Source organism: Coptis chinensis, chromosome 8 (genome assembly GCF_015680905.1).
Source record: "Coptis chinensis isolate HL-2020 chromosome 8, ASM1568090v1, whole genome shotgun sequence".
NCBI classification, from domain to species: Eukaryota; Viridiplantae; Streptophyta; class Magnoliopsida; order Ranunculales; family Ranunculaceae; genus Coptis; species Coptis chinensis.
The window spans coordinates 15,104,045-15,128,065 of NC_141463.1; the positions used below are offsets into that span (position 1 = coordinate 15,104,045).

At 33.8% G+C, this 24,021-nt stretch overlaps 1 protein-coding gene and 1 long non-coding RNA gene across 3 annotated transcripts; both read left to right on the forward strand.

The window, feature by feature from the left end:
- Positions 1-6,523: 6,523 nt before the first annotated feature.
- On the forward strand, positions 6,524-23,901 carry LOC147480153 (floral homeotic protein APETALA 1 C-like). Of its 2 annotated transcripts, none has more exons than XM_086575547.1 (9): positions 6,524-6,908; positions 18,799-18,877; positions 19,194-19,259; positions 19,321-19,420; positions 19,642-19,683; positions 20,199-20,240; positions 20,337-20,434; positions 23,068-23,125; positions 23,667-23,901. In XM_086575547.1, exons 1-8 carry the CDS (start codon positions 6,902-6,904, stop codon positions 23,099-23,101), a joined length of 468 nt encoding a protein of 155 aa, XP_086431673.1. In that variant the 5' UTR covers positions 6,524-6,901; the 3' UTR covers positions 23,102-23,125; positions 23,667-23,901. The 2 variants fall into 2 exon arrangements, with proteins under 2 accessions (XP_086431673.1, XP_086431672.1); XM_086575546.1 differs by lacking the exon at positions 6,524-6,908 and adding an exon at positions 16,741-18,674.
- LOC147480154 (uncharacterized) lies at positions 9,973-14,253 on the forward strand. The gene is made up of 3 exons (XR_015203558.1): positions 9,973-10,111; positions 10,601-10,685; positions 14,136-14,253. It is a non-coding gene; the product is annotated as an uncharacterized LOC147480154 (long non-coding RNA).
- Positions 23,902-24,021: the final 120 nt, after the last annotated feature.

Consider the following 24,021-nt stretch of genomic DNA (forward strand, 5'->3'; position numbering starts at 1 on the left):
TCCTACGAAGTTCAGTAGATGTGAGTTTTCATCTAACACTTTCAAATTTAAATTTTTTGTTACCTAAGCTATAATATTAATTTTGATTTTCGAAAAATTGAAAACATACACTAAAAAATCATTGTTTGCTTGTATAACAGTATTTAATAAAAAATAAAACGATAGACTTAAATTTTAAACTTAAGAAAAAAAAAAACAACAACAACAACAAGTGTAAGTGTTAAATTCTATGTTAGTGGTGATGCTAGGAGAGTTGTGACATTGATATATTGAGAGAAACCAAGAAGAAGAACTTAACAATGGAGAAGAATAGAGATTGATTGATTGATTAGGGTTATAATTCAGAGTGAGTTATTGTTCTCTACCCAGAGTTACATATTTATACTAACCTATCTTGGGCGTGAAGTAACCCAAAATATGATAATGAAAACTACTAGATATAGATGTCCACACTTATATAAACGTAGGACTTTACATATAGGACATATTCTAATATTCCCCCTCAAGCTGTAATGCCGCAAACTATGCAAATTATACCTTGAATGACATAAAGAAAAGATAAGAATACATCTCCCTCTTTCGCATAGAACTGCTTTTAGTTGAAGAACTCAAACAACTGTTGAGACGAGACATTCTGAAAAGTGAAATTGTCGGTGTAGACAATGGCCTAACCTGAAAACCGAAGTTGTACCACAGGCACAAACTGGAAACATAACACCTGTGTGATGACTGCAAGCAACTGAGAGATGAATTTGAATAGCGCAGTGATGATGTGACTGCAACCTAAAGATCGATGAAAACTGAATAGGTCAGTGATGATGTGACTGCAACCTAAGAGATTAATACTGAGTATCTAGCACCATTTGTCACACCCCGAATTTCGATAGAATTCGGAAAAACAATATTTGTTCTCGACTCTTCTATTTTCGAGGTGTGACGCACTCTCCACTTCCAAAAACCCATAAACAGTTTAAATATGCAGATAATTAAAAACCAATAAAAATTTCACTTAAACAAAAGTCTTCTTCATTACAAAAATTCACAAATAAGATTAGGTTACAAATCTCTTTTCAATAACTCTTTATTTAAAATTACAAATGAAAATACAAATAACATTGTCTCAACTGAAAATGTATATCACCTCAAGGGAAAACAAAACATATCCTGAAATGCAACGCTAACGCAAACCACAAGCAGCCAACCTTCTTCAACACTAAACCTGTCAAGACTTATCAACTATGTTCATTTAATGAACACACCCGATAAGCAAACATGGAAATCGGGTCAGCATTATAACAATACTGGTGTGAGTAGCCTTAAAATAAAACATATACTTATACATATAGATACACAATCCATAAGGCAGTTAGTTCCTCCACCGAGGCGCCTTAACTTCCAACAACTAATACGACATTTTTAAGTACCATAATTAAGGCAGGTAGTTCATCCACTGAGGCGCCTTAGCTTTCCGACAATAATACAAAGGCATTTAGTTCCTCCACGAGGCGCCTTAGGTTCTAACTAAACTAATAACCAGCCAAGCATATTCTATACTTACCGCATTTCATGCTCAATTACAGAGTGGGTCGTCTCTACACAAGTAATTAGTTTGACCCACCCTTATGCAAAACCATATACAATCATCTGTCTAAAGATATATCACTAACCAACATATTACCATAATTATATTATTTAAGGTTTTCTTTGCGTGTCCCTAAAATCACGTCGTATATATATCTTACCTAGTTTCCCTGGCTACCACAATCGCTTCCCAACGCTGAACATGTACATCCACATACCTCCCCTTACCTAATGAACCACTCCGTGCGTAACTACCCTGAGCGGGATGCCGCACACCAGGTAACTCTCACACGAAAGTCATTATGTAAGTACTGCCATTATACGACATAAAATATCGTGCATCTCGTTCTAAATTTGCGAACGGAATAATCAAGCCACTATTCGGCTACGCCAGAAGGGCCATTCAGATTCACTGAAATGCCAGAAGGGCCAATCACATTACTTACGCCATAAGGGCCATTCAGATTCACTGAAACGCCCGAAGGGTCAATCATATCACATACGCCCTTCACATGGGCCAATCACATGAGATGTGATAGCTAGGTTCTAGGATTTTCGTTACGTAATTTATTCAGGTGTCATACATTTATATCTCATAATAATTCTTATTCTATCTCATGCCAGTATACTTAATTGTACTGAAGTTCAATGTTTCTCGTTATAATACAATCCACATTATCACGTGCCAATACTATTCATTGCATGATATCCAAATATCTCTATATCAAATCTCGAAACTTATTATTTCACGTGCCAATATATTATTGTACTAAGCCACAATCCCGTAGGAAATACCCACAAATACTATACTGCCTCCTAGTAGCATCTCACAGATAAAATAATGGAGCATTTATATATTTATTTATCTAAAACTATTGTATATATATATTATATATATATATATATATATATATATATATATATATATATATATATATATATATATATAATGTCACAATTGCTTCAAACGTATTGCATACATTTTTATAGTGTTTTAGGAATATTATATCTCCTAAAGTTTCTATCTCGTCACGTATCAAAAATACACAACCTCAACGTCAAATCTTTCTTAGATAATGACTAACCAATTATGCAGGCTTCCGCACTATTTTAACATTTGATTTGTCCATACAATTTACAACATAAAACGTATCACAATTAAACAGTCCACAGTCAAAGCCCAAAAATCTAAAGTCCATGAATCTAAGTCCGTATGTAGTTTAATACTCATAAAAACATATATATTTAAGTCTTATTATCATAATTTCTCTCTTGTTACGTGCCAATCTTATATGTTTTACATACTATTTACGTCAAATCTTAATTAGATAATGACAAACAAAGATATACAATATCGATAATATTTTATTATTACATTTGTCCATATTCTTAAATATGTGAAAATCTAGAAAAAGTCAACATTCCACAGTCAATGGTCAACGGTCAAAGTCAAAGTCAAAGTCAACATGTCATAGTAAAAGTCAAACTGTCGTTTCCATGTTCAACAGGTTTAGGGTCATAGCCATGGTTCATGGCTAAGGTCAAAGGTGCATGGCTCATGGGCTCATGACTAAGGAAACGGTTCGGACCCAACAATAGATTTAGCCCAACTAGAAATATCTAGAGGGAACAGATCCACTTAAAACAATAATGGCCCAGCCCACAAAAATAAAAGAGAGCCGGTCCATGTACACAAAAAAATTAGAACAGGCCCAACCAAAATAGAACCGGCCCAACTCAAAAGATTAATATCGGCCCAAAATAGAAAATAGAAATGAATCTGGCCTAACAACCACCTAAGGCCCAATCCCCAGCCCACAAACCAAACAGTCTTCTTCCTCATCTCCCACAGCTCCAGCAGCCACCAAAATCGACCACCACTTCTCCACTCGTCCGCCCATTTCAACCCAGCGGTTGGACTCCAAATGAAAAACCCAACATCTTTAATACATGAAAAAGTCGAGTTCCTCTCCCTCCACTCACCAAGTAGCGACTTCTGACCAAATCGCACCGACCATTGGATGGAAATACAAAGCTTTCAACAGCCCCACCAATCCCCTATCAACCAATCACATACCACAACCCAAACAACAAAATTTAATTATACATTGGGCGATTTCTGGTCGCCGCCATTAACGACCTCTTCGAGCTTTGGCAGCCCCTTTCCAGCACCCATTCCCATTCCATTGACAATAACCAAACTTCAATCCCTTACTACCACCAATCTTCAATCAACAAATTATAACACAATAACAGTTCAAGCATAAATTTTTACTGGCGATTTGTTACTGTTGGACTCACGACGCCGCCATTGACGCTCTGTAGAGCTTCAACAGTTCAAACAAACATACCAACACAACCACATAACAATTCAGAATAACTATATAGGACCGATTTTTAATGGGGCTGGCGCCTCCATTCCAACAGTTAATTTTTTTTTTAGAGTTTCCGTGATTACGTAATAACGATACCAACATCCACCCAGTCCAGTAATTCCACATGATGAGAAAAACAATGCAAAACAGACAAATTGAGCGAGAACAAAAACGCGAGAAGAAAAAAACTCTGACAGTAAAGCTTTTGTGGAAAAGAGTAAAAATATAACTACTCACCTATATTAAAACTCGACAAATCCCTCATCGTCCGAATCGTCGCGCTCCAGCGCTCGAGCAAACAAGCCGCCTCCATTTTTATTATTTTATTCTCTCAGAACTCTATTCTCCGGGACAATACGAATATATATATGGGTTTGAAACCTAACCCCAACACAGACTCGGGCCCAGAAACTAGGCCCACATATCCCAAATCCAATCCAATCAAATTTTAAATAAATAATTTAATTAATTAATTAATAAATAAATAAATTATTTTAAATACGGGCGTTACACCATTGTGGCATAAAAGGAATCAAAACCTGAAAAGCTGAACCATTAACGACAGCAGCATATGAGAACCTCCTCAATAAGAAGGCTAAAACAGAAAGTTGGTGAAAACACCATAGAACTCAGAACCATGACATGAAAGGGAGTCAAACTCTTACAAACGAAAGAACATATCAACCAACCAATAATCAGGAATTTTACCAAATCATATTAGTTGAGATGAGAAAAAACTGCTAAAGAATATGGAAAACTGGACTGAGATACAGAGACGAACAGTCCAGAGCACGTACGCACTTAGCAAAAGGCTGAAACCGAGCGCGTACGCGCTAGCTTCCACTAAACAAACTTTGAATACTGAAGAGTCGTGCATGTACGAAGACAATCTTGAGTGCGTGCGCGCCTTGATCAATTCGGAGACAGAGAGATTACGGAACCTTGAAACATGACTTCGTACCATGGAGAATAATGAGACAGAGAGATTGTGGAATCTTGAACAATGCCTTGAACATGACGATGAACAGTACTATGAACAGTATCTGTGTACATTAACGATGAATAGTAGTTATGAACGGTACCGTGAACATGAGCGATGAATAGTATTGGTGAATAGTGCTAATGAACAGTAAATTCATCAATAGAAAGATTGAAACTTGACTTGAATTAAACACTGAAAATTGAAAATAAATTGATTTTGAGAGATTCCTCTCATAGCATACCACTAAACTTTGATTTGAACCTAACATTCTGATACCATGTTAAATTTCATATTAGTGGTGATGCTAGGAGAGTTGTGACATTAATATATAAAGATTGATTGATTGATTAGAGTTAAAGTTCAGAGTGAGTTATTGTTCTCTACCCAGAGTTATATTTATACTAACTTACCTTGAGTGTAAAGTAACCTAAAATATGCTAATGGAAACTACTATATATGGATGTCCACACTTATAGAAACGTAAGACTTTACATATATAACATATTCTAATAGTATGTGCTAATTGAGTTTGCGCTGAAAGCTTGTAGTCATAATCGGCTCACCTTAAAATAAATTTCTGGCTCCGCCACTGATTGAGACAATTATTGGGGTATGACAAAAAATTTAGTTAGTTATGGAAGTATGAGAGTGTTTTTATGGGTGGGTCCAAGATAGGGGTGGGCAATTAAACATTTAAAGCCCTCAGGATATTAGGGCCGGTTCGGCCGCCCTAAAAGTCGACATAGTAGGGGCCTACCGGTCACAAGTCTCTAAAAGTTTGTCTAGCCCTCTTTAAGGGCTTTTATAATCGCCTATATATTTTCTTTTTTTACTACATCCCGTTTTAAAACTCATTTATATTACAAAATGTCTGATAATCTACAAACTCAAAGTCCAACCAATCTAGTAATAATCTGTATAAGTCCAAAAATTTAAAATGCGATCCACAATAATGAACTCAAGATCGAGAGTTGAATTTGTTCTTCCTTGTACTCAAACCTCATTTGAAATTACATTTAACATTGAAATACATAGACAAATAATTATATTATCATTTTAAAGAAAGAAGTAATAGATATAGAAGAAACATAATAGTTTTGGTTAAGGGTCATGGAAGTTGTTAAACTATTTTAATATCATAAATTATTTCTATAATAGATTCAAACAAATATAATAATCTTTCTTCTAATTTAAAAGTGATTCAAGCTTTGTATATGGAAATGAAAATATTGGCTTTTGAGCAATTGATGGAGAAAGGTTTGAGATTATATGAAGAGTTTTAGACTTTGGCTTGGATGTGAATAAAAATATAATTTATTTAATAAGTTATGGACTTTGACTTGATGATCAAAGGAATTTTATTAACACTGAGTCGGCCTATGTTTTAAATATAAGCCCAATTTTAGTTGCTAGGGCCAAATTTCCACCCCTAGTCCAAGATCACCCATGCAAAATATGAAGATATTTATTTTATTAACACTGAGAAAGTATAAGCCCAATAGTTGCTCACAATGCTTCGGACAACTCTTCCACGTTTCACTCTTTCATTGGTTTAAAATGTACTCCTGTGTACCCAATCAAAACTAGACAAACATAGAGAGAGAAAAAGGCTAACCAGAAATAGAAAACTTAAGGAATAGCCAAAACTTTGGAATCTATCTTTATATGCTTTCTCATACCCTCATTTAGAAAATCTTCATTTCCTTGTTCTACTTCCACTTTTGTCAAGTCTTCTTTTATAGTTTTGCTTGCAAGATAATTTTAGTTTTATCCCTTCAAGAAATAATGGGGAGAGGTAGAGTTCAGCTGAAAAGGATTGAAAACAAAATCAATCAACAAGTTACGTTCTCGAAAAGAAGGTCAGGGCTGTTGAAGAAAGCTCATGAAATTTCTGTTCTTTGTGACGCTGATGTCGCGCTGATTGTTTTCTCAATCAAAGGGAAATTGGTTGAGTATAGCACTAATGACAGGTACTAATTATGTCCGACTTTTGGTTTTCAGTAGTTGTAAATATTTGTTTCCAATTTGAGTACAATGATTCAAATGACAAAATTTGTTGAATTCTCTGATGTTTTCTGGTTTACTTCTGTTTTGGGTAAAAATACGTTTTTTCCATTTTTGGGAATCGGTTGTTCCGTACTATTAATGATGAAGGTAAGGGTGATAGTAAGTGTGGGGGTACAGCGCGTGTTTTAAGGTGCGGTCCTTTCACTATCGGGGATTAAGTCGACTAGATTCGGTGATATGCATAGTAAACCGTGCGTACGTTAAGGTTTAATTGTTTTCTATTCAACACAAATAATGACCACGTTAATATTGTATGTACTATGTAATATAGTGACAATATTATACTTAATAAATAAATAAATTAGTTACTATTAGTAATAATAATAGTTATAATATGTTTTTTAAATTTCATTTATTTTAATTAATTAATTATTTCTTTTTAATGTGAAATTGCTACCATATTTATTTTTATTTTGACCATTGTCATATCTTATCCACTAGGGCTTTGTCAGTACATTTTATCTCATAGCTGGGTTGGCCTATGCTACTATCGTTTTATATATATATATATTTGACCATAAATGTAATGCACCGTGTTGTTCTGTTTGCAACATCAACATAGATATAGTAGAAAATTATTAGTTTAAAAGAATTGATTAAGAATTGTTTGAACTTTAAAACTATAGGCATAATATTTTTAGTTTCTACACTAAAACCATAATAATTTGACACATATTAACCCATTTTCAATAGTTATTGACAAAAATACGTTCTTTTAATTATTTGCACCCATTGAATAACTATATTTCCTCTCCCATAATTTATAAAATTTCATAAATTTTAAAATGCATTTAAATTTCATAAATTTTAAAATGTATTTGAAAGCATAGTTCAGGATTTTGAAATTATCAGAATTTCGACAAATCTAAAAATCGAAATTTATAATATTTCGATCCATGTTATATTCGGAATTCCGACAAATTTCAAAATTATCAATATTTAGATTCTATACTGTTTTTTCTGGTTTTTTGGAAAACCGAAATATTGGGCAGAATTCCGATATTCCGTTCGGAATAATGAACATTGTTTGAAAGTAAACATTTAGTATTGTAATTTAACTCAACGTTTTAAAATTTACTAAGTTATTTTGATCTCAATGTTTTACAATGTATTTTAAAGTATTAGAATTCAGTTATAACCAACCACCTGCTTTGCATTTTAAAATATATATAGTGTATCACAAATTAAACTTGTCGACACTAGACCCTAAGTCTAAACCCTAAACCTCTACACACTAAATCCTAAATCCATATAAACTAGACTCTAAGAATAAAATTTAAACCCCAATAGACTAGACCCTAAGTATGAACCCTAAAAACCTCTAGACACTAAGCCTGAAGTGCGTAAATCCTAAACTTCAAGACACCGAATCCTAAACTCCTATAAACTAGACCCTAAACTTAAATCCTAAACCTCTAGACACTAAACCCTAAACCAACTCATTGCATTTCATAGTAGTTGGTCGAAATTACTAAATAATAAAATACATTTTGTGTATGTACTTTAAAATAGTGGCGGAGCCAGAAAATTGAGTGAGGGTGAGCCAACCCCGACCCGCCCCATTTACATCCCATGTCCAACACAATCACACCTAGAGAACCATATATATATGACTAATAAGAAACAAAAAATGGGAATTCTAATATGATCAATATTATCAGCCCTTTAAAAAAATGATATTATTACTTTTCAAGACCAAATAAACTTAATTTGTTATACACGGATGCACGAAATCCTAATCTCAAAAGTTAAGTTTCTGATCATTGCATGTAATATCTAATATGCTTCACTTGCCTACACAAGCAACAATAATGAAATTCAGTTCCGTTTCACTTTAAATGAAAACAACTTCAGTGTTTAAGTTGTATAATAAGTACTTTGGAGGAATCTAAGTATCCAACTGGAAAAAATAAGCTGACAGCAAGTAAGCTTGGATTAATACAAGCTAAGGTTATATACACCAAACTTTAGATCACCTGAGAATAATAATCATGCATATGGATTAAAAAATTTTACATATGAAACGCCACGACCAACATATCCAAATAAAATTGATTCTCATTAAAACAGACTTCAAAACCTGAAACCGTTTTCACAAATATAGTATATATACTAATAGATTGTGGCTATATTAGTTACTACGTGTTGTAATGACTTCTTCAGTAATAATATAATTCATGTCAGGAAATCTTGACTAAGATGAAAGAAAACTGAAAATAAAACCATGTAAGGATGTTAATTGTTTGAAAAAAAACACCCGAGTAGGCTAGTGGCTTAGTGGGAAAATCTAGAGTGATCAATGACAAATTGTTGTGTGTGTGTGTGTATGTGTGTTTGTATTAAGTCTTAAGTAGTGATAATAACTATTTATATTTTTTTGTATAGAATGTTGAGGGTACGCCAGGGTGTACTCTAGGACCCCCTAGCTCCGCCATTGATTATGCATATACATTTTAAAATGCATTAGTATTTTAAAATAAGTTTACTACGTTGGTGGTTTATATTTGTGCATATGTATTTAAAAATACAAAACAGGTGGTTATAATTGAATTATATTGTTTTTAGTGAAAATATTTAATTTGGTAGTTATATAAAGATAAAAAAGATAATAAAATGGTTATAAATCTCAATAACTAAATTGTCCTTCTTTGAATCTTGTTTTTTTCCCATGTACAAGTAGTTTTCACTATATAAAAAAAATAAATAGTAGTAAATCTACAAAATAATATTTTTCAATCTTTTAATCTTTTAAGTGTAAGCTTTTCTAAAAGAGACTCCCTAACCCAATTTCTTGATAAATATATATACTGTTACTTCATTGTCTTCCTCCTTGTTCTTTCAATGTTTTAGCAACTCTTTGAGGGTGGCCCAGGTACTCTACCTTCTCCTTTAGATTTTGGAGTGGGATGTTCCCACAGTTTGTAGAAGCTTGTGCGCGGGGTGTGATATATAGTGACTCCCCGACCTGCTTGTGGAATCTTGTGCGCGGGGTGGATATATTGACTCCCCGACCTGTGTTGTTAGAATGTATTTTGATCTCCATTCTTGGTGTGGCTGCAACCAAGTGCGAAGGTGATGCCAGCTAGAGTACTTCCTAAGCGTCATGGTACTGTACACGTCCTTAATTAGAATCTTTTCTCGTGCTTTTTGCTAGTGTAAGGGTTGGAGCCCCTGAAGTTTCTGTATAAATGTTACAATTAAGTTAATTAAAAGAAATCTCAATTTTTTCCACCTCTCTTCTTGTTTATTATACAATAGTTTTCATAATTTTGTTGAACTGCTTTCTCGAGCATCATCCATGCATCCCATATTCTCATGTATAGGTCCATTCTAACATGTTTAACCTTAGTTTCGGACTGTACCTCTAAAAATCTCTAGTATCTCAACTTGGAAGGCCAGTCTAGACTCTAGATAGATGTCAACCCAAGAGTACTTCAACCAAATGCACAGTACAGTGCGAATTTTGAGATTTTCCGACTTAAGTTGGATCTAAACTTTTCTGAAGGGTCTGGTTCTCCTCTAATTGTTTTTTAGGCTTTATCCCCTTGATTGTGACTTGACTCTGTTGACTTGTTTAATTTTTTTTTTCTTAAAGGCCAAATGCCCTTCACGTGCATGATTAGGAAGGATGGGCCAAAGCCTGAAATACTGAAATACTGAAATACTGAAAGAGCTTAAAGGTAAGTTTCGCTGGTTTTTGTGGCCATTATAGATCTCAAAACTTCCTCGAGTCCTACAATTGTTTTACCTTTAAGAGCAAGTCCAATGGGAAGCTATATGGGCTGCTAAAGACAAATATAACACCCTAACCACAAAAATATCATTCCGATGGGACTGTTAAAAGGGTCTTAAATTTGAAAAGAGTAAAAAATTCAGCTAAAATTAAGACTTTAAAGTTTGATTTGCTATAATAAGTTCGGGAGATTAAGGACAACATAGTTTTACGACCCATCCAGGTGTGTTAAATTCGACCGGACGTAAACTATGCCGTCCCGGTCAAAAAAAAAAATTCAACCCAAATTACAAAATAATGGACGGACGGCAGAAACTATGCCGTCCGTATAATTTAGGACTTCAAAACAGAAAACGCGATTAGATTGGTTTTTATTTGGGGTGCCAAATTTGGCTGGGCAAGCTAAAAGGCCTATGTTGCACCTTTTAGCAGCCCAATTTAACTGCTCTCCATTGGATTTGCTCTAATGTGTTTTTTCACACAACCGGCCAGTAGCAAAAATTAACTCGAGAAGACAGAATTAGATCTCTATTTTCTATTATTATTACATTTTATAATTAAAACTAAAATCATTAACTCAAGCACTACATAGTTCTAGCTCGAAGAATCCATAGTAGCACTTATTGTGAAGTATATAACTTAGTGTATTTTTCATCTAATTTGAGAACAATTAGATTCAAAACTCCTAAAAGCAGATATGGAGATATCTGAATCTTTATTAAAACTCAGACTAACCAACAGACCAAGCTCAAGCCCCAAATTAGCATAGCTACTTCCCCCAACTAGGAGATGAGCTTAGGCCTAAGCGACTGTAGGCACCCTGGGCACGAGCCTAGGAGGCATTACTCGTGAGGCTAGAGGTGAGCCTTTGAATGCATAATATAGCATGTTAGCACTCTCAAGTAGTAAATATATAAGAAAAATCAACATAACATCTTTGATCAAAAGAAGAAATCAGCCCAAAAAAAAGAAAAAGAAAAGTGAGCTTTAAAAAAAAAAGTTGAGTTTGATGAGTTCTGTTGTGTATCCATTTGTGTTTCATCAAGCCCGTGGATCAAGCCCAATACTTTGGTCAATCCCAAGTTAGATAAATTCATCTAATTAGCCCATTTGACAGTGTCCATGTTTATCATTGAAATCAATAGAAACATAATCAGATAGAAGTTCTAAATTAAACATTAAATCTCTTGTGTGATTCAAGCACACAACTCTACTCTCCCCATATTCATATAAAAACTAGTTTCTTCCACAAAACGGAATTACATGGAGTCTTGATCCTGATGAAAATTGATCTTGGGCATAGAGGTCGTTCTTAGTTCAGTCTCATCTCCCACAGTCTTCTACTCTCCTGTGATTCCCAATTTGCTACCCTTATTTGTGATGAAGCAGATTATTGCCAAACCTGCATGTATTTTTTTTATTGATAAAGAATTTTATTAAGATCAATCAAGGATGGACATATTGTTACTACTAATTAAAAGAGGGAGGCCGGTCCTCTCATCCACCATAAAACATCCAAATACATGCAACTTAGCTCTTACATTGTGTTACCTTGTATAACAGTAGCCTAATTAATTTTAAGCTCCTCGAATCTTCTATAGCTTTCTCCAAAAAGTTGCTTCTCTCCAGAAAGTTAGAAACCCAATATGCACCATAAGCATGCCTTTATAATTAGATGTCTCGTTATAGCTATTTGTAGCTAGGGTGTCATGTTATTTTAAGGACCACTAAATAAGTGACATGTGGTCTGCGCAAATGTTTATCTTAATATTGTTCAGTGAAACACATGAGTTGTTGTGTGAGGGGCATTTTGGCTTTTAAGAAAGAAGAAATGAGTCAACTACAGTCGACTAATGGTAGAGCTACAACCTAATAGACGATTGGAGAACTTAACTTAGAACTTAGAACATCCCCCCCTCTGAAGTGTAGCTCACTTTTTTTGATTGAGTAGGACATCTTTTTGTGTTTGAGGACATAAAGCTTAAAAATGAGTAAATAAAATGCTTATATTAAATGATTTTGGTTTTTCAAAAAAATTGTGCATTTTGGTGAAATCCCTAGATTGAGATTTCTTGCTTATTCGCTTAAATATGTCTAATGAGTGTAAAATCAGATAGTATGCATGGTTTTTAAGGAATTTATACCAAAAGAAATAGTCTGTTAGTAGATTTTCAGAATACAGCTCGGCTCCTAAAATGACCTTAAATAAGTATCAAATCTAAAACACCCACAATTTCACCCTACAAAATAATTTAAAATATAATCTTTTGTGCATATGATCTACTAACCATAAAGAACATCTCTATAAAAATTCAACTCATTTGACAATTTTTATTTCATTCATAATTATATATTATGTTGTTTCATTCATGATTATATGCATACAAATTAGTCCAAGATAAAAGTCGATAGCATTGCGCAAATATTTATCTTAATATTGTTTAGTGAAATGCACGAGTTGCTGTGTGAGGGGTATTTTAGTCAACTAATGATAGAGCTAAATCCTAATATATGATTATAGAACTAACTTAACTTAGAATGTAGAAATACCCTGTTTTTTTTTTTGAAGTGTTGATCACTTTTTTTATTTAGTAGGATCTCTTTTTGTGTTTGAGTACAAAAACTTAAAAAAGTTTACGCAAGTCTTCTTCAGATTAATAAAATGCTTATATTAAAAGATTTTGGTCCATAAATAAATTTGTGCATTTTCTAACTCGAGTGAATTCCCTATATAGAAATTTCTTGCTTATTCACTTAAATATGTCGTAATTAAGTGTAAAATGAGATAGTATGCATGATCTTTAAGGGATTAATACCGAAAGGAAGAGTATGTTAGTTGATTTTTAGAACTATTTGAAGAAAAATATTATATGCTATTGTTTCATTCATGATTATATACGTACAAATTTGTCCAAGATAAAAGTCAATAGCGTATATGCATGGAGCATGTTTGAGGATATGTATTTAGTGTAACAGGAGCATAGCTAGTAATATTCCTAATATTTCTTGTTTAATTCATGTATTGACCATTTTAGATGCCAAACAAATAAGAAATAAAGATCATAGTTTTAAAAAACAGATCGAATAATTCACGTTTTCTATGACCAGCCAATAGTTTACGTTTAATAAGGATAGTAAATTCGAATTATTAAAGCAATAAATCATGTTTTATTATAAATAGAATATAGGTTTTAGTGTGTGCATGGGCAGTATGGTCTCAAATTATATACGACTGTTTGTGCAGGATCTCAAATTATACACGAATACTTTCCGCATCAAATTTATCGATTTTTTCATGCCGCATGTTTAATGAATGTTTGTGCATAACCTTGAATTATGCACGAATGCATTCTCTTACCGAATTTTTGCCGTAACACGGATTGCCAACTATGAACAGGAGATGAGTTGGAGGCCCGTGGATCTTTTAGTATCTTACTATTGAAGAGCAAGAGCCTCGGGGAGTTTTATGCAATAACGAAAAATAAAATAAAAGAGTAATTTTGCCCTTTCATCAAACATTACTATACGATTGTTTTTCTTTCAAAATAAGAAAAATACCCCCTTAGATTTTCTATTTCATTTCTCAATTCATATCTCTAATCGGCTAAGGACATAGAATGAAATTGTTTTTTCCAGAAAATTACCTATGAGCTAAAATTTTGAAATTCTATGACCAAAAACCAGGTGGTCTAACTTTTAGAACCAGTTAAATGGTAATCTACAATTTTCATTACCAAAAATTAGACTAACCAAGGAGCTAAGCCCAGTTATATTAACGCTAATAAAGTGTTTTAATACATTTTTTTTCTCAAATTTTATAACGGTGCATGATTCTCTCCCTTCTATTCTCTGTCTTTGCCACCATTAAGCCACTTCATTTGAAATAAGAGATTAGAATAAAAGTGCTCTCTCCAGCTAACTTTCCATATATTTTAATTCAGTTCTTCAAATCTACACGTACCTACTACATTGTTTCTAGTTTCTACATACATGTAAAGGGTAAGGTTGTTTGTTGTTACCAAAATAAAATAAAAGAAAGATTGGGAAAAAAACTTGGAGAAGGATATTTATGGAAAACATAGTGAATTTACGCCTCCTCGAGTTAGTCTTACCTAGCTTCCCCTAGTTACGTACTCTAGTTGGTTTTTGGTAACAAAAATTGTAGATTACCATTTGATTGGTCCTAAAAGTTAGACCACCTGGTTTTTGGTCATAGACATTCGAAAGTTACAACCCATAGGTAATTTTCCGCTGTTTTTTACAACTCATAGTAGATAACTATGTTTTCAAATCGTTAAAATAATCGATTTAAATAGTTAGTTGATTATGATTCTTTCTATTTGTTATATTTTTTTTCAAAGTGGCGGCCATTTTTTTTTATTGGTAAAATACATGAGTTATAGTAATGTAACGATTCGCTGCATATTACGCGTCGATATTGTCTCCACTTAGTCACTGCAGACATTCGATAGTGTGGGATTTTGACTTTAGATAGGTACTTCCAGGAGGTCATCCATATTGGATTACTCCTTTCGAAGCACGCTTAAAATGCAAAATTCCTATGAAACCTGCTAAACGATTCGGAAAAGGCCTCAATGTTAGGATTTTTAGCAACTTCCAGATGGTAGAATGTATACTTGGCACAACCTTCTTCCCACGGGCTAGTCACTTTTGTAGGTACATGATGCAACCTCTACCCAGGGGTAAGCTAATATCATTCTGTAACGAAGCGCCACATAGTACACTTCAATACTGTCCCTATTTAGTCACTGGGGCTATCTGACAGGTGTGGGGTTTTGACTCCAGACAACAACTTTCTAGGAGGTCATCCATTATTGGATTACTCCCGCCGAAGCACGCTTAATTGTAGAGTTCTCAAGGAATCTACAACCAAACAATTTGAAAATGGCATCGACATTAGGATTTAGTGGATCTCAAAAAGTTTCTAGGTGGTAAAATATATACCTTGCGCAACCATTACCCACCCCAAATGATAGGCGTCTTTCTAGGAACCTAACGTAACCTATCCCCACGGGATAAGTGTATTTCAGTTTAGGGTATTAAAATCAATTGTCAAAAGTAGGTTGTAAGGGATTGGTTTCTACACACTGCTTAGAGAAAAAAAAAAATTATGTGAATAAATCAAAGATATGTGAATTTTGGAATGGCTGTTTTGGGTAGTAAAAAGTAGGTGTGAGCAGGAGGATTTTAAGAAAGTTGAACTTCGTGGGAGGATTCGTTATAAATGGAAACATCAGGGTTTCCTGAGTAAATGACTCAATATAAAAAGTAAGAAAATGGTCCCAGTAGACATTTAATAAATATAAAAAAGAAAAGAAAAAGACAATACTGAAATGCCTGAAGTAATTTTCAAAGCAAGTAAGTTTCTTTCCTATTTCATAATCACCACTATTATCATGCACCCACCATCTTGCTACCAACAACACCACCTCTACTATGCGCCCATTATGTATTTCTTGGTGCCACAATTGTATCTTATTCTCGGCTGCAATATTTTCTCTTTCTTGTATCCTCTTCCTTTTTATTTTTCTATTTTGAACTTACTTTTCACGAAATCAAATTAATTTTGTTGATTTGGTGGGAAAACACAATTTCATTTTGAAAGATTGAATTATATTGTTTGATTTGATATAAAACACAGCCCAATTTAAAAATTGAAAAAACTTTTGGTTGATTTTACATTGTCTAGTAATATATATTAGAATAAGGTAAGAAACAAGATTTTTATTTAAGACTATTATTTTATTTCTATTTTGCTTATTGAGTTTCTTACCATCCAAGTAAGTAGATTACAGAGATGGGTGACTTTCTGGAAAATTTTGTCTAGATAAAACCCCACAATGCAAGAGGCCTACAGTGACTAAGTAAGGACAATATGGGTATGGTAGGATGGTATGTATCATTACGTACAAGTATCCTAGGAAACAAATGCTCAAGGGATTAGTGTTTTACGGTATCAAAGGCAAAATCTTCTTTATGAAAATTTGTCTTTGTGCATGAATTTTTTTTATCTATTTTTGTTGAGATATTTAGTATAGTCACATATAAGTTGTTTAGAGCCTTGGATTATAGTGTAAAAGGTTTAGAGCCTCTTCACTCATCACCATTTGGTTGGTTTTGAGTTCGATGCTTTAAAATTGAATATGGCATCAGAGCATACTAATGTGTTTGGCCCAAAAGGACCATGTACTCCACCTCATCCAAAAATGTTGACCATGTGTTAGGCTCAAGTAACGCCATATGTAAGGTGGCATATTGAGATGTTTAGTATAGTCATATATGGGATGATTTAAAGCCTTATAGTATAGTATGAAAGTTTCTGGGCCTCTCCACCCATCACCAATTGATTTTGAGTTGGATGCTTTAGAATTTAAGATTTGTCATTTTTGTGCCATGAGATTAGGGTTTGAGTCGAATCACAAGTTAAACATTCTTTATATATAAAGGACACTACCTACATATCAAACAACTAGGCGATAATAATTAACCATGGAAAATGTTAGCCCACCTATTTAATCTAATTACCTCCTCCATGACAAACGAGCGAACCAACCTAGCTTTAGGGAAATTTGGTTTGGGTTTGGTCTACCTAAGTAGTCACCAACTTGTATAATGGCTATTGGCTCCAATCTTGAAGGCTTAAATAATTACACGAGAAAGTAGTCTATGGCAAGATTAGTGAGTTTTGATACCGCAACCTCGCCTATAATGGAAAGATGCACAACCGCTGAGCTACAAGCTAAAACACAACATTATTTTCATGTAAAATGTTATTATCAAACTAATTCTATGTAGTCATAGATCGTTAGGGAAGTAATGACGAGTTATAATTACACAAATAAGGATGCCAAATATTTTGAACTATGTAAAGGGAGAAACCATAGTCCGTAAATCTATCATATTTTGTCCTTATCTAAGATAACATCATTGACTATATAATATTTATTTTGTCTAAAAAACATTGATCTTGGTTGAAACAAAATTCACTCTTACTTCTTAATTTTTAAATGTATTTAGTTGATTAGGACATTGAATTTCTTTACAGTCGTTGTTTAGGAAAAAAAAAATTGAGTGCTTAACATGCAAGAACTGTACTTGTGTATTTTGTGTTAGTTCGCAGGAGAGTATATGTTATAAAGTTAGGTTGGGTTTGAACATTGACATACAGAAATGACATATGCAATTCTACCTACCTACATAATGAACTCTTTTGATTTTATGGGAATTTTTTCTCCACAACATAGATATCATCTCTAAATAAAAATTTATATTCTTTTGAACATATAGATAACCTTGATTACCTCAAAACATTTGAGTTCAAATTATAAATTTAATGACGGTCCATAATTTTAACACTATTTTGACATTTTTTTGACAATTTAGACACATCCGATTGAGCTGATTTTTTGTGGAGATACTATTCATGGTAGGAAGATAATATTTATCAAAAAATCAGCCCTTAGAACAATGTGGAAACCTGCTTTTAGATTTGACATTTCGTATGTCGATGTAGCCAAATTGCCCATTATATATATATATATATATATTTTGTGATTTCAATATTTTACTAGAGGATTTATAATCTTAAGGCACATGTCCCTAGTCATAATTACTAAATTTGATATATATTTTTATTTATTTAAATTGACTCATAGATTCTCTGACAATGATTCTCCTTAGTAATTTTGGGTATTCAACTTCAAAGTACAGTATGTTCGGTTCAGAGATTCCTGGAAAAAGTTGTCACATTAACCACTTGCCGTATCACTGTATGGATTAACACCCCGCGTTCCACTGGATTCGCACCCCGGCTTTCCATGTTTTTTCTCAAAACTGAAGCTTTTCGCACGTGCCAAAATCCTCGGATAGAATCGGGTGCGAATGATTATGAAATATAACAAAAAAAAAAAAAATGGTCGGTGTTGTTCTTGCTTTCTTTTGTTTTAATTTTGTTTCTCTGTGTGTTTAAGTTTTTTCTTTCATCTATGTTTTCACTGATTATACTGATGAATTTCAACGTCTGTTTGGTCTTGCAACAGCATGGAAAACATCCTTGAACGCTATCAACGGTATTCTCATACCTCTAAGGACCTTGTTGCGACTGATCTGGAATCGCAGGTATTCTCGTACTATTGAACTATTCTCGTGTACATTGTCGTAAAATCATAGTCAGAATTGCACAGTGTACGTGTACACATGTTTATCCATTTGTGAGTCTCATGGGGTCTCTGGAAGCTGTTGAAATGAATGATATGATCGACCAAAACTTACTGTAACTTTTGGCAAACAAGCTGTTCTTGGGACAAGATCTTCGTTTTCTTTCCCCCTCCTATATTTGTTTGTATTTTGGATAGATTTTGTTTGGGAAAACAGTTGGCTCTAAAAGGATCCACATTATTCTATCATTAATTCTATGAACTCTTTTACTCCGCAGGGAAGCCTTTTCTTTTGAGTACAACAAACTCAAGTCTAGGCTTGAGACTTTACAGAAAAGCCAAAGGTATGTGCGTGTTATATAATAATCTGGAATAACTGATTCTGACACAATTCTCTATTTGCAGGTATTTCATGGGAGAAGAGATTGCTACCTTGAGTTTTAAAGAGCTTCAACAATTAGAGCAACGGCTTGATAATGCTCTGAGGAAAATAAGGTCAAGAAAGGTAGTTTATCTTTGTTATGTTCTTTTGCAGGAAGGGGCTACTTTACACATTTGATTTGTCTCGAATATGCTTTCTAGAATTTATAGCTTTCAATTCATTCCTCCCTCTTTATTACTTGATCTAAACTTGTTTGAAATGTGGCCTACATATGTTATTGTATCAAATGAAAGAGAAGTTATTTTTTTAACTTAATTGCTCACGACGAAAATTTTCTTCTGCAGAACAAACTCATGTTTGCATCCATCACAGATCATCAGCGTAAGGTAGACCCTTTCTAACATTCTTTTCTGTCATAAAATGTTGAACTGAAGTGAGCTGTAAAAGTCAATGAAAAAGATATGGACTAACTGAGCTGTAGGTATGAAGATTGATTATCGACATATTGCTTTATAACCGTTACGAGCATGACCATTATCCAAGAATATTAAAATCTTTAAACATCTTCTTCTGCTGTATTTACAAAACAATTCAAGTAACTTTTTCCACTGTCATTCATTGTATATGCTATCAAGCAGCCCTGTTTCTATAGCCAAAGATCTTCCAATGTCAATCAATCACTTTTGTGTTTGATACTACTTTTAGTCATACTTAAAATTCTGTAAATTCTACATTGCATCTATTTAGGTTCACTAGAAGAACCAGCAACACTTTGTAAGAGGAAATTGATTTCTCGAAAATGTATACTATTCTCTAAGTATATGCAGTGTTGGTTCCACACTTCCATTCATAATTTTCTGTTCTATATACTATCGATCTCATGTCCCCTAATACCGGACAGGAGAAAGCACTGCAAGAGGAGAATAACGATCTAAAGAAGCAGGTGAGTTGCATCATTTATGCTTGTACATTCTTTTCCCTCTCAAATTTAACTTATACAGACATGAGTCACAATTACTATATTTAAATTCTGAAATAGATCAAAGTGATGGAGCTGACATTATCACTTTCTGAGCAACATGTCCAAAACTCGCCATCCTTGCCTCCATTGGAGACACTTCCTATTCCAAACATCAGGTAATTCATTCTTACGAATTTTAAGAAGCAACTGTCTATAGAGTTGCATAGAGACCATCTCACTGAAAATCAAAAAATCTTTGCCTAGTGCTTGTATTGATCATTACAATTTAATGCTTGGTATTCGAATACAGAGTTGTCTTTCACTGGGGCGGTCTTTATGAATCTCTTCAAAATTTTATTTTGTAGAATTTCTCAATCATCACTTTTTTTTGCTAATTCACTTATATGCACACCTTATTGAAATTTTAGTTGAAGAATAATATGTTCTTAAGTTTGACAATAATTTTTTCCCCTATATAATAGTGTGGTTTGTCTTAAGTTTCCTCACAAATTAATATTACTAATTCTCCCCTGTGAAACAGCTCTGCCTTGCTACCAAAAGTTGACCTCAGTCCAAAATATTAGTAGACATGGTGCTTATAGTTGGCTGGGTTGAGCTCTTTCAATTTGCAATCCCTTATAATAAAAGTTAAAACAAAATGTTTCAAGAATTTAATTTGATGCACTACAATGTCAAAGCTACTTCCAATAATTGAAAAGAACAAAGAAGACAAGGAGAAGAATTTGAACCATTTGGTTGGTAAAAGGTGGTAAAAGTACCACCATACCCCTTTTCTAGTAGAACCGCCACCATAATGATGTCTGCTTTGCTCAGGACTTAAATGCACTACCAATAAGAGATGAGGAATTTCATGTTGTTGGGAACTTGGAGAGTTCATAAATGTCCAAAGATCCAAATTTTTTTTCCATCCTCCTGGCTATGCACCAAAAACTATTCGATGTTGTTGATATCTCATTCTGCTACAGTGAAATGCTGAATTACAGATTTGAAAAATTCTTCACAAGTATACCATGTATGAGAATCTGGGTGGAGAACTCATTTTGGCCCTTAAACATCCTCGCTGATTTCCCAGTCCAGTTTCACCTGTGATGGATACTTTTTTGCAACCAACTACCCGAGAAAACCCGGATCTGGATCTTAGTACTGAATTCAGAGTCAAGTAGTCAACCCAATCACAGATTTTTCATTAAAACACAAATTTTACAACTGCTTAAATAAGCACCATGGCCAAAAAAGTAAAAAAATCTATCTTTTTCTCTGTAACAGTGAGCTGGTGTAGTAGTAACTCTATTGCATTTTACTGAGATGAAGCAATAAAAATGAACTACTAAAGGAGACGGCGGAAAAGGGATTGAACTATGAGAAGCTTATGGTATGAGAGGGTTGGAAATATATATTTATTAATTTGTATTTTATTTTGTATTTTTTTTTATTCCCCTCCCCCGCCATAAGTTTCACATTTTTCCTCCCTCATCTTCCGTCTTCTCAAACCCATTCTCCTTCATCTTAGCGTGGCGGTCTTGCAGTAAAAAAATTAATAAATTACTGGTTAATTTGTGTATAAATCTTTTTGAGTTCTTTTTACTTGAGGTGATTATGTGAATAGTTGTCTAAACTCTTAAGTTGGTTTTTTTTTCTTTGGGTGTATTTGTAATTATTTTTAGTAGCTTGGTTTTCGTATTGCTATGTTACGTACTCTGGTTTTCTATTTTCATTTTAATTGGGATTTTTTAATTTTATGATATTTTGAACCGTTTTTTTATGATAGAGAATATCTTAACCTTTTTAGGTTGTCCTACTGGGTCAGTAATTTACATTATTTGGTAATTTTGGCAACAATTGATAGAGAATTATGCTGTTTAGGTAATTTAAACAACAATTTTTGCAAGTAGTTTGCTGATGTTTGATCATTGTATCCTGCCAATTGAATATGTTATGTGCGAACATGGTTGTGTCCTTGATCTTTGTCAATACTACTGTTCATTTTTATTACAACAAGACTTAGCTGAGCAACGCTTCTATTGTAGTTATCTGTATTACTATACTACCGCTTTATCGCTACTATGCTTTTAATTTTTTCCAATTGTATTCATTCTTCTCTTTGTTTGACTGAAGATTGTTGTTGTTTTAGGGTATTCTCAATGGAGGGTGTAAAATTGCACCTCCACATAGGCTCCACATAAGTGTCATTAGGATTTTACAACTCATTTTACACACTAATGTACAGACTATAAATATCTACACTTGATAGTTCCCAATGGAGTAATGTAAAAAATTTGGATTTTAAATCTCTGGCTTCACTTGGAATGGCATCCCTCTTAGAATTAAGAGGGTCACTCGGAGTGACGCCCAAGTTTCAAAATTACAAATGGCCACTTTTAGAACTAAAGAGGGACGCCATTTGGAGTGATGTCCGGACATATTTTAAAATTGCACATCACTCCAAGTGACGTCTGAGCCTTTTACGGTTTTACCAACTCTCATTGCTCTACTAGGTCATGTTAAACTACTTTTGTTAAAATATGCGAAATTTGAATCGCAAAATGACATTTGAGTGGGCTTTTTAAGCTTTTGTAACCTTGCAGCTAAGGTTTAGCGGTACATGCAGAAACCTCTAGCAGATGCTTCGAAATTGATTCTAAAAGAAGTTATTTCTCGAAATTATGCAAATTTGTAGGTTATTTGATTATATTCAATGATATTACCATTGCTTTTGTTGTTCACAGTATGTGTACTCATACTCATCTACTAACTTGAAATTTTATTCATGACACTTTTTAATTCTCAGATTACAAGAGCAACCGTTGCAGTTCTTCAAGTAATATTTCAAGATTTGCTATACTACTGTAAGTTTAGGGTCTTTCTTTTTTATATATCTGATATTCACTGGAGCTAGGAATAGATTGGGTTTATTATGTGAAGTGTATGGGAATAAGGAGCATCTAATGAGATGGATGGGGACATGGTTTACGACCCAGCCGGTTTAAGTTTGAACCAGCCGATTTGACTCAGAGTCCCTGGGTCGACTTTTTAATGTTAAGCTGGTTTAGCATAGAACCGGTTTCATCACTGGTTTGAGCCGTCCAATAACTTGGTGGTTCAACCCTAATTAGATTAAAAAATCGGTTCAACTCAGTGGTTTTTACTCAACTCTACCGAGTTGACTCGACCAAAAAATTATATATTTTCCTCTAAATTAAATATGTAGTATTTTTTACTCAACAAAGACTGGCCGGGTTTTATTTGAATTAGTGATTTGAACTGGGACTTGTCTGACCTGATCCGGTTAAAAAACCCGGTTATGAAAACCATGGATCGGGAGAAGTTTAATGGGTGCATGTATATGTTTTAGTTATAGTAATCTTATGAAAGCCCATATACTGTCAGCTGGCCAAAGATATGTCTTTTTAAAGGTGCGGAAGATCGAAAGTCGAAACAATGTTGTGCAACTGAAGCTGAAGCTATCGTGGCTATTGCGTGCAGTGACATGATTTTCAATTTGTTTGCTATTGCTAATTGCTTATGTTTTTAATTTTTCATCAAGATTATAGTGATAGTTTGTAACAACTTAAAAAAAAAAATCATTTAATCAATAAAATTGAAGGGATAGTTGATGCTGTTACACATTTGAATGGATTTGCCCCTGACGGCGTAGAAACGTCACTGGCAACAAGTTTGGTATTGTTTGGTATGTAACGTGGACAAGCGAGCATGAACCACTGGTGACCTAAATAGTAAAATA

Excerpts from the sequence above, each read along its gene's own strand:
- LOC147480153 (XM_086575546.1), top strand. The coding sequence starts at position 18,641 with ATGATTATGAAATATAACAAAAAAAAAAAAAATG. Across the intron at positions 18,675-18,798 it reads TAACAAAAAAAAAAAAAATG|CATGGAAAACATCCTTGAAC; the intron begins GTCGGTGTTGTT and ends GTCTTGCAACAG. Across the intron at positions 19,421-19,641 it reads GGAAAATAAGGTCAAGAAAG|AACAAACTCATGTTTGCATC; the intron begins GTAGTTTATCTT and ends TTTCTTCTGCAG.